This window comes from Amphibalanus amphitrite, unplaced genomic scaffold (assembly GCF_019059575.1).
Source record: "Amphibalanus amphitrite isolate SeventyFive unplaced genomic scaffold, NRLGWU_Aamphi_draft 000339F_arrow, whole genome shotgun sequence".
NCBI lineage: Eukaryota > Metazoa > Arthropoda > Thecostraca > Balanomorpha > Balanidae > Amphibalanus > Amphibalanus amphitrite.
The window spans coordinates 105591-117364 of record NW_024881834.1 but is presented as its reverse complement, the minus strand read 5'-3'; the positions used below and the strand labels follow the sequence as shown (position 1 = coordinate 117364).

Here is an 11774-nt window from a genome sequence, read left to right as displayed (position 1 = left end):
TGAGCTAGAGATCTGGAGCCTGGAGGTGTTCCGGATTCGTAATGATGTAAGGAAGTTGTGTGGTTGGCTTCTGATTGGGTAGTGTGGTTGGCTTCTGATTGGGTATTTTCATGTAGCGCTATTTCTATTAGGTTTGACGGTATTCAGCTGGATTTTGCTTCGCCTTCAAATACTATTGTAACCGGCATGGTCATTTTTCATGACATTTTATGATATTGTGGCTTTCATATTGGGGAAAATTTTCGGCTAATTTTGCGGGTGTATGGCTTCCATGATATCTGGAGATTTAAGCTCGGCAAACGTAGGTTTAATTGGTTTCTTATAGGGAGTTTCGGGCATAGGATCCATTCGATAATTTCATGTGACTTTATTCCGACTTGCATTTACAGCAGCTAGCATCGCCTGGTGACAGCCCGTTCGTTTTTTTTTTTCACGGTATAATGGTCGATTAATATTTCGGTTGTGTACCGTAAATTGAATCGGATTTCGTCGAAGTTAAAACATTTCTTTGCTGGTTTTATTTGTATCTCAGTTTCCATTTTAAAAGCCTGTGATTGTACTTCGGATACGTTTTTTTTTCAACAACATCCAATTACAGCATGGGAAGTAACGTTATCTCTTCTCGGTTGGTTTTGTTCCAAGGGCCTATATCGGGCCTATAGCATGGCGATGCCGCGATACAGCAGAGATCCTAGACAACGATGATAGGATTGTGCAGATGACACAGATTAGAATACCCCTAGACACACGAGGAATATTAGCAGAAGCTACCACAACAGCCAGTAGGCGGGCCTGAATCCATTCTTACACCCATCCTTTACCCACTCTACATCCTCATCCTTCTCCCAGTCATCCTTATCCTTATCCCCATCCCAAACACCACTTATAAATTCACACTGGTGGCTCTGTCCGGGATTTGATCTTAATCAGTTCGATTAAGAGACCTGGAGATACCGGTACTGGCTTTTGGTTGTTTAATAGCCTTGTTTATTATTTTGTTTATGGTCGGGTTTCCGCTTCCGAACAATAAGCACGCCTCGACTCGACCGTCAGTGAAAGTAATTGAGAACGGTATGTGCAAAACGCGCACAAACAGTTTCTGAGGGTCGGTTATTGTTCACAGTACCGCGAGCCTAAGGTTAAGGTTGAAATTGAAAGTTATGGATACGAAATGGACACGATCATTACACACAGACAACGAGACTGGGAAGGTGCGCGGAGGGCGTTGACCTCTTCGCACGGCAAGGGTTATAAACACCTGTAGCCATGAGTATTCGGTGCCTTCATTACCAGAAGGTATTCTTCGGTCATGGTGCAAATTTGCATGTTGATCGGCTCGATCACGAAGCCTGGATGTGTTCCTGCGTCAGCATGCGGTTAGGAGGTTGCGTGTGCCGGGGGTTGCATCTTGATCTGCTCGATCAAGAGACCTGAGCGTGGTCCGGTGCCGACAGGTTGATAAAAAGTTGTGTGCGTGCTGAGATTTGCATCTCGATCTGCTTGAGCTAGAGATCTGGAGCCTGGAGGTGTTCCGGATTCGTAATGATGTAAGGAAGTTGTGTGGTTGGCTTCTGATTGGGTAGTGTGGTTGGCTTCTGATTGGGTATTTTCATGTAGCGCTATTTCTATTAGGTTTGACGGTATTCAGCTGGATTTTGCTTCGCCTTCAAATACTATTGTAACCGGCATGGTCATTTTTCATGACATTTTATGATATTGTGGCTTTCATATTGGGGAAAATTTTCGGCTAATTTTGCGGGTGTATGGCTTCCATGATATCTGGAGATTTAAGCTCGGCAAACGTAGGTTTAATTGGTTTCTTATAGGGAGTTTCGGGCATAGGATCCATTCGATAATTTCATGTGACTTTATTCCGACTTGCATTTACAGCAGCTAGCATCGCCTGGTGACAGCCCGTTCGTTTTTTTTCACGGTATAATGGTCGATTAATATTTCGGTTGTGTACCGTAAATTGAATCGGATTTCGTCGAAGTTAAAACATTTCTTTGCTGGTTTTATTTGTATCTCAGTTTCCATTTTAAAAGCCTGTGATTGTACTTCGGATACGTTTTTTTTTTCAACAACATCCAATTACAGCATGGGAAGTAACGTTATCTCTTCTCGGTTGGTTTTGTTCCAAGGGCCTATATCGGGCCTATAGCATGGCGATGCCGCGATACAGCAGAGATTTCCTACAAAATTGGTGATATTTTATTTGCCGTCCAATTATTTTAATAGCAGCTATGCTTCGGATGCCGAAACGTTTCACAGGCGACTCTCGCAGCTCCACTTTATCGGGGTCTCTGTTGGCGAAGTGCAGCACGGTCGGTGAAAGCTTTCAGGTGGAAGTAGGACACCGCTGTACGCACACGCACTCGCCCAAGGCTAGCGGTAACCTGTTTACTGCGCGCCCCACGGTCAAGGTCACCACAGGCCGTTACACCGATTACACCGGACAGATTCACCGGAGGACAGCAGGGCAGAGTTTGTGAACACCTGGGCTGTGTCAACACCCGGAGTTGGAAATTCATGAAATGTTTAACGTACCTATTACAGTTTTATTTCACAGTAACCATTTAAGGTACATATTACAGTAAATGCTATTTTCAAACTAAAGACTTTTTATCACAATTCAGTTAGTGGTTAAATTTGCTGGTTAAATCTTGGCTTTCCTTTGATGTGCATGATTGTGGAATTGAGTAAGACCTTACGTGTGTTACGTGCAAATTGATCTATGACGTGTGTGTGACGCATGAGAATTGATGTGAATGCTTAGTGCTTACAGCGTGACCAATGACACAATGACTAGACGATCATCCCCCGTATCAAACAAACTTTTGGGCGACGGAGATTTAAGGGATATTGACTTTTGAAACACTTAGTTAAGTGTGAGGACCCAAAGTAAGCTCAGCTTTCCATGACGGAGCAGACGTAACGACGGTTTTGACGTAATATCTCACAGGATATGTGCAGGACATCACAGACGGAAATTGTTACTTGGCAGGCGGTATTATAATAATTTCGGCACTGATACCTAACGTAGGCACCGGGGTTAATGTGACGGTGATACGGGACGACTCGGCCGCCACGAGGTGGGGCCACCAGCACGTTGAAAGACTACGGCTGGCATGAGGTCATCTGGCGATCGGGTGCTTGGAGTGTCCGGACGTAGAGTCTTAGATAGGAGGATAAGTCGCCCAACTCTACGGGCCGGGAATAGCGTATAGGGGCAACTCCCCCTGGGCAATACGCGCTGCTCGGCTGCGCCTGATCAGCCAGCCCAGCAGTTTTGGACACTGCCAGTGACGAGGCGCCAGAGGGGTACAGATCGAATAATGGGTGACGTCTGCGTGACCCCACGACAGTCATTGGAAGAGAGGATATCAGTTGCCCTCGTTTCCGTTTTCCTTCTTCTAGCGATATGGAAACCCGAAGGCGTGAAGGCGTCTGCCCGCGGGGTATGACGGAATTAGCGTGGACTGCCCAACCACGGCCCCTTCAGCAACGGGAGGAGACGAGAAATATTATAATTCGTGCCTGAAGCCGACCATTCGGAAGGTTTCGCTCGCGGCGGCGATGCCAATGGCAAATTTCGACTCAGAGACGATTCTTTTGTCGAGGACAGGCTCGTGGCCATCTGCTTGACAGTGGTGTCAAGATGTCATGAAAACCCTTGGGAGAGGGTGGAGGCGTGCGGTCGAATTGGTCTGAGGGAGACGATTCGAAGTCTGAGGTCTTCCTGCGGGTAAGAGGATGGGGAAGATGATGCAAAAAGCTAGAGACGACAGCGAGTCCGCGGACAGCTTGTCTGGGAAGAATCCCCCTCTACGTTTGCGTCGGTTCATGCAGCGGTCACGCTGGAGGTCCACAGGGACCGGTGACCACCAGGTCGCTTTAGTCCTATAGGGATATAGGGCGATGAGAGTGAGAAAGAGCGTGCACAGTTCGATGCATTTTGGGCAAGGGCCTGCATCTTTAGTGTGTATCTTTGACGATCTAGCTACTGAGCTGGATTATCTTTTATCTGGTTTGACGTAACTTGCTAGGTGTTCTGTGAACCAGGTGAAGCACTTTTTAAAACCTTTTGACAGAATTCGAAACAGAAAATGTCGGAAAGATCAAGTGCGTTGCGATCCAGATCTTGGAGGGTCCATGAGGACAGACCAATGCTCGCTGGCAACAACCGGACGGTTTTGGGGCGTTAGCACGGTGAAATATTTGGTCTTTTGGTTTCACGGAATCAGTCATTTAAGCTTATAAAATATGCAACAAATTGGTGACATTTGTTTCAACATCAAAACAGGGAAACCGGTCAATTACCGTAAGGTTACTTTGGTTAAAAGTTTTTCATATCAAATGACAGTAAAGGTCTTGAGATGAGGTTTTGAATTTACGTAGTACACGTCTGATATCTTGTTGTGGATGAACACGTGATAATTCTCGATGGACTGGCAACCCAATTTACCCAGTGACCGCTACTGAATGTCATAACCGCTGGTCTGTTGACATGGGCGTTTGCAGAGATAAGTCGGACAAAGGTCGGCGAGATCAACTCAACCAGCGACTGCTATCCCATAAAGTCGTGAGTTTCCTTTTAAGACAGCAGAGTGACTATACCCCGCTGTTGGGATAACGTAAAAACATCCTCTGAGAATGTCAACAACCAAATGGTCGGGTGGCTCTTGTCTCGACTAGCACGATGTCCTCTGACTACCCTGAGAGTGCAAAGGCGGAATACGGTGATCAGTTGGCGTTCAGGGGCAAATGGTCGCAGGTATCCTCAGTCGAACCCTTACGATGGCCAGTAATGTCACGAGCGGGATCTCAGCTCATTGGTGGCTAAGACGCAGCCAAAGTGGGATGACACAGCATGAGATGCTGTGAGTCTCCAAAGGAACATTCGTTCCCCGCCCCCAGGATCGGTCGGCCCCATACACGTGAGGAACACTTCACGAGTACTGGTACGTCGCTTACCGTATACAAAGGTGGCAATGTTTAACTCCTACGAGGGGTCAAACATCACAGGCGAGACCCAGGCGTGGCGGCATCTCAAGAGGTATTCTGTGCGACTACCGGGCAACCATGGCCGCCCCGAGACCTTTGTCACTATTCTCGCCCCGCACACTCAATAAGTAGGGATGAAGACATTTGTTGCAGAAGTTCTGACAACAGATCAGCTCACCATTTCCTTGTATAACTGTTATAACGTGAGCTCTTTATTCACAACCAAAGCCGCATTGCGTTAGACTTCCTAGAGCGCCAAACACCGATCGCTACTACCACAACCGCGCTCCGCGCGGGCCGGCGGCCGACTGCTCTCGAACCCCGCGTCTGCGCGCCGGCGCCGCCAATGGCGTCGCCAGGCCCCCGGGCAGGGGGGAGCAACTGGCGTCGCCAGGCCCCGGGGCAGGGGGGGAGCAGCTCGCGACACCACACCCTGCCGCCCTTAAAACGGAACACATTCACTTTAACCTGCCGCCCTTAAAACGGAACACATTTTAAACCGGAACGTGGAAACAAACACATTACGCGTCGGAACGTGGAAACAAACACATTACGCGGCGGAACGTGGAAACAAACACATTTTAAACCTCGGCGATCAGTCGCCTCGGGCACCTCCGGCGCCGAGCGGAACGGCGTTGCGAGGGGCCCTCAGTGTCCCCGCCGCCCCTGCCGCCGCCGTCACCGCCACCGCCGGTGTGACTGTAGCCGCTGAGGTCACCGGTATCACCGCCGCCGCCGAGGTCACCGGCACTACCGCCGCTGCTGACGGCATCACCGCCGCCGCTGAGGTCACCTGCACTACCGCCGCCGCCGGGGTCACCAGCACGGCCGTAGCCACCGGGGTCACCGGCATCCCCGCCGCCGCCGAGATCACCGGCACGGCCGAGGCCGACTGCTCCCCGGTCACAGGTCTGACCGGCGACGCCGGCGCGGCTGCCGTCACCGAGGCCATTGGCGCGATCGTCTCCGACAGGGCGCCCGGCGCTGCCGCCGGCGCCACCAGCCCGGTCACCGCCGGTCGTCGCTCTGACGTCACCGCCGGTCGTCGCTCTGACGTCACCGCCGGTCGTCGCTCTGACGTCACCGCCGGTCGTCGCTCTGACGTCACCGCCGGTCGTCGCTCTGACGTCACCGCCGGTCGTCGCTCTGACGTCACCACTGGTCGCCGCTCGGACACTACCGCCGGTGGCCGCTCTGACGTCACCGCCGGCGCTGTTCCCTGGGTCCGCCGCCGCCGCCAACAGCTGGTCAACGTGGCGCGACCAGATCACGTGTCCCACGTCCACTTCATACGACACGGGACCGGGGCGGGCGACCACCGTGCCGCGGACCCACTTCTGACGACCGTCATACGAGCGGGCCCACACTGTAGCTCCCACGGCGAATTCCCTGCTCCGTCCGCCGGCCGTCTCACGCTGCCGGTCCCGAGCCGCCTGCAGAGCTGTCTCGGCGCTCGGAACCATGAGGTTCATACGAGTGCGGAGGTTCCGCCCGAACAGCATCTCAGCGGGAGTCCGTGCGGTCGCGGCGTGGGGCGTCACTCTGTACGCCATCAGAACTCGGGCGAGCGCCAGTTCCATGCCTCCGCTGTCGTCTGCTGCCAGAGTCGCCTTCAGTGAGTTTTTTAGCGAGCCGACCGCTCGCTCCGCCATCCCATTAGACGATGGGTGATGGGGCGCCACTCTGACATGTCGGATCCCGTTAGAGCTGGCGAACTGGGCGAATTCCTGGCTCGTGAACTGTGGGCCATTGTCCGTTACCAGCACCAGTGGTAGTCCGAGACGAGCAAAAACCGTCCTCATCACCGCTACGGTCCGCTCGGACGTGGTCGTCTTCATTGGGATCATTTCAGCCCACTTGGAGAAACTATCCACCATCACCAGGAACCAGGTGCCCTTCAGAGGTCCGGCAAAATCGGCATGCACCCGCTGCCACGGGCCGTCCGTCGGCTCCCACGGGTGCCGTGTCGCCTGCGGCGGCTCAGCTCGCTTTGAGACGCACGCCTGACACCCGCGAGCCAGCGCCTCCAGCTCAGCATCGAGTCCCGGCCACCACACAAAGCGCCTCGCCAGCTGCTTCATGCGAGTGCAGCCGAAGTGACCCTCATGCAGCTCCCGCTTGACGGTGTCGCGCAGGTTGCTCGGGATGACGACTCGGCCGCCCCAGAGCAGACAGTCGGCCTCAGTCGTCAGCTCCTCTCGGCGATTCTTGAAGGGAGCCAGGTCCGGGTCCACCACCGCCGGCCAGCCCGATCGCACCGCCGCCAGAGCGCGGGCGAGCGCCGGGTCTCGGCGCGTGGCCACTGCTATCTGCTGCGCGGTCAGACACGGCCCCTGCTCGGCGATGAACATTACGCCGCCTCCGCCGTACGCCGCCTCCTCTTCTGCCGACAGCCGGTTCTCCGCCTCGTCCGGCACCGACAGACGGGACATCGTGTCCGCCAGCCTCATGTCCTCCGTCCGGCGCAGCTCGATCTTGTACTGATACGCCGCGAGCTGCAGCGCATACCTTTGCATGCGAGCCGCCGCCAGAGATGGCAGCTCACGGTCCGGGTTTAGGATCCTGGAGAGCGTCCTGTTGTCGACCACCAGGGTGAACGGCCGACCAAACAGGAACTGGTGGAACCGCCGCACTCCGAACGAGACGGCTGCGGCTTCCCTCTCCACTTGGGCGTACTTCCTCTCCGTCGGAGTGAGCGTTCGGGAGGCGTACTGTACCGGCCTCTCGAGCCCCTCGGGCGTCACTTGCATCAGAGCCGCTCCGACTCCTGTCGCACTGGCGTCCGTGACGAGCCGCAGCGGCAGCACGGGGTCGTACCGCATCAGGACCGGCGCCGTGGACAGCATGTCCTTCACACGGCGCACTGCCGCGGCGCACTCCGCCGTCCATGCCCATTTGACGCCCGTCTTCAGTAGCGCGTAGAGCGGCGCTAGCACGGTAGACAGGTTGGGCAGCAGCCGCTGATAATAGCTGACTGACCCGATCAGAGATCGCAGCTCCTGCACGTTCCGAGGGTCAGGTGCTGCTGTGACGGCCGCCGTCTTCTCTTGCACCGGGCGCAGACCCGCCTCAGACAGTCGCCAACCGAGATACACCACTTCTCGGACTCCGAACTGGCACTTCTCTTTCTTGAGGCGGACGCCGTTGTCCTTCAGCCGCTCCAGCACCCGGTCCAGCCTGTCCATCAGCTCACGGTCACTGTCGGCGCCGATCAGCACGTCGTCCAGGTAACAGACGACTCCTGGAAGACCATCCAGCACCTGGTCCATGATCGCCTGGAACTGCGCTCCACAGGTGCTGATCCCGTACGGGAGACGGTTCATCCGCATCGCACCACGGTGTGTGGTCACGGTGGTCATCTCTCGGCTCTCTTCGTCCAGCTCACACTGGAGATAGGCGTTCCTGCAGTCCAGCTTGCAGAACTTTTTCCCTCGTATGCTGGCGAATAGCTCCTCCGGCGTGCGCATCGGATACTTCAGAGGCTGCAGCTGCGGGTTCACCGTGATCCGATAGTCCGCGCACAGCCGCACGCCGTCCTTCTTGGGGATGGGTACGAGCGGCGTACCCCATCCGGAGAAGTGTCCAGGAGGCACCTTCTCGGCGATCCCTTGATCCAGCCACTTGTCGAGCTCCCGCTCGATATCTTGCTGTAGCGCAAACGGCACCGGTCTGGCGCGTCGATAGACCGGTTTGGCGCCTTCCTTCAGTCTGAGCGCCACCTTCACCGGGATTCTGCCCAGTTCTTCTTTGAACACCTCACGGTGTTTGTCCATCACCTCCTTCAGCGTCGGCTGAGTCGCCACCGGGCACACGTTCAGCGTCTCCAGACCCGACGCCGTCCTCAGCGCCTTGATCCACTCTCGTCCCATGAGAGGTCGGTGAGAGCCCATGTCGGACACGACGAGTCGCAGCCGTGTCGCTCGGCCGTCCGTCTCCACGTTGACGTCGGCCTCGCCTCGCAGACGGATTTGCTGGCCGGTGAATGACGTGAGGTGCAGCTCACTCGGCCGCAGCGTCAGACCGGGGATGTGAGTCTCCGCGCTGATTATAGTCACCGGTGAGCCAGTGTCGATCAGCATGGTGAACTCCTGGCCGTTCACCCTGACCGTCGCCCACTCAGCTGCGGCTGGCTGCACGGCGCTGACTTGCCAGTCAGCCTGGTCGCCGTCCTGAACCAGCTTCACGCCAGTTCGCTGTTTGCCGCAGTCACGCTGCAGATGCCCACGCTCTCCGCACCGATAGCAGCGCGGCGCGCCGGCCCGCCATGGCCGCGCGCCGGCCTGCCGCGGCTGCCCGCTGTCCTGCCGTGGCTGCCCGCTGTCCTGCCGCGGCTGCGCACCGTCCTGCCGGGGCCGCGCGCCGGCCTGCCGCGACTGCGCGCTGGGACAGTGGCGCCGCCAGTGGCCCCGGCCGCCACAGCGGAAGCACGTGCCTGGCCCCGGGGGCTCGGTCGGCCTGACCCTCTCCGTCCGCTGCGGGCGTCGCACCAGGTGAACTGCCTCCCCGTCCGTCTCGGCCGGCGCCGGCGCCCCTGACAGCCGCGTCGTCAGATCCATCACGTCCCTGTGCGCCCGTGCCGTCCGCCGGACGTCCTCCAGAGAGAGGTCGTCACCCTTTAGCGCCGCCTCCCGGACCAGCTTCCTCTGTAGCTCACCTCGGCTGCCCAGGACGCATCGGTCTCTCAACTCACGGTCCACCTGCGCCGGCTCGTAGCCGCAGCGCAGGATTTGCGTCCGTAGTCTGCCCAGGAACTCCTCCAGACTCTCTTCCTGCTCCATTTTCATCCCTTGAAACTTTCCTCTTTCCGCCACCACATTATTCTTCGGCACCAGATACCGTGTTAGCTTCCTTTTCAGGCGAGCAAACTCGTCTTCTCCCTGTCTCTCGGCGTCCTCCTCAGGCAGTGAATCGCTGACATCGGCGAGGTCCGGGCCCACCAGGTGCAACAGGACTGCACACCGTCTCGCAGGCCCTTGAATGTCAACAGCGATCATATACCGCTCCAATGCCCGGAGCCACTTTTCAAAGTCCGTGCCTGGACGGTACGGCACCGCAGACACTATCTGCATCCCCGTTGGATCCATCGTGCCGCCGCCCTCTCACCAGCACGTCGTTTCTCCGGTCGGCTCGCCGCCGCTCCACCGTCGGCCCGCAGCCGCTCCACCGTCGGCCCGCGGCCGCTCCACCGTCGGCCCGCAGCCGCTCCACCGGCGGCCCGCAGCCGCTCCACCGGTCGGCCCGCAGCCGGGCGTCACCGCTCACACCGGCCGGTCACCGCTCACACCGGCCGGTCACCGCACACGCCGGTCGGTCACCGCACACGCCGGTCGGCCACCGCTCACGCCGACCGGTCACCGCTCACCGCGCCGCCCTGCGCCTGTACTTCGCGCTGCAGCTGCGGTTTCCCGCGCTTTTCTCGACGGGGGCGTCACGTGGTAGTGACGTCACACGCACGTCACCGCGCGCGCATGCGCACTCGCCCCACACCGCCCGGCCGCGCGCCAGCTTCCCGCCGAAATTGCCCGCTTCGGGGACCAGGCGCCTCAAACCGCATTGAGGCCCTCTCCGCCGCACCGATCGGCCAATCACACGCGCTACCACAGCTGCGCGTCACCCCCGGCCGACCAATCAGCGTGCAGGACGCCGACGCATGCGCCACGCACACCACACTGCCGAGGCATCATGGCCGCCACGAATTTCGGCGATCACATGGGAAACCCTGCCAGGACAACGGCCGCCGCGCGACAGGCACACTACCAGCAGCAGCGCGAAAATAAAAATACTAAGCAATACTAAGCACTAAGCATTCGTACTAAGCAACGTTTGCGCCCTCACCGTCCGTGGCCTGTCCGCCCTCGCTGACCACCGCGCACTGATCACTGGCCCGTTTCGCCATCACTCGCAATCACAGCTCCAAGGCTTCACCTTGATCTGATCCTCGTCGCCAGGATGTTATAACGTGAGCTCTTTATTCACAACCAAAGCCGCATTGCGTTAGACTTCCTAGAGCGCCAAACACCGATCGCTACTACCACAACCGCGCTCCGCGCGGGCCGGCGGCCGACTGCTCTCGAACCCCGCGTCTGCGCGCCGGCGCCGCCAATGGCGTCGCCAGGCCCCCGGGCAGGGGGGAGCAACTGGCGTCGCCAGGCCCCGGGGCAGGGGGGGAGCAGCTCGCGACACCACAATAACAGAACCCTCCCGTGAGGAATCAAACGACAGGGACAGCAGTACGAGTAAAGGTAACTCATGGAAGTAACAGACTTCCAGCCCAATTTCCAACGGACAGTGGGTGAATGACATGCGGTACGCAGCACAAGATAACGGGTCAACCGTCCAGTCTTCAATTTCCTCAGAGGTCAGATTTAACCTTTGATATGGTGTGGTTATGTGGTCGAAAGGATTGCTTCGTTACAGTTATCAAATTATTCATGCTCTGGTGCAGCAATGGGAGACGAAGAAGGCCGGGGGCTAACGAATAGGAAACAGACGTTATCATGTAGGCATGACCGAAGGTCTGTGTTCAATAGTTATAAAAACTATTATTTCGTGGAAAATGTTGTTTTACTTAGGGCCATGTACTGGTAACCAAAACAGTCAAACGGCGTGGCAATAGACGTGGGCGACGGAATCGTCATGGCTTGGTGATGTCGGACACTGGACTGTGGACATGTGGAAGCAACCGATTTTGACACGATTGTCATTTAATTGAATCGTCTTAAAAGCTAGTTCAAAAACACATTGGCGGTAATACGAGTACATAGAGGCAA

The 11774-nt window shown here is 56.7% G+C and overlaps 1 protein-coding gene across 1 annotated transcript; it reads right to left on the bottom strand.

Annotated features, from left to right (window-relative positions):
* Positions 1 to 1340: 1340 nt before the first annotated feature.
* LOC122388940 (uncharacterized protein K02A2.6-like) lies at positions 1341 to 9782 on the bottom strand. The gene is made up of 3 exons (XM_043380470.1): positions 9465 to 9782; positions 6816 to 9215; positions 1341 to 1361 (listed from the first exon to the last, which is right to left on the bottom strand). Exons 1-3 carry the CDS (start codon positions 9780 to 9782, stop codon positions 1341 to 1343), a joined length of 2739 nt encoding a protein of 912 aa, XP_043236405.1.
* Between the last annotated feature and the right edge of the window lie 1992 nt (positions 9783 to 11774).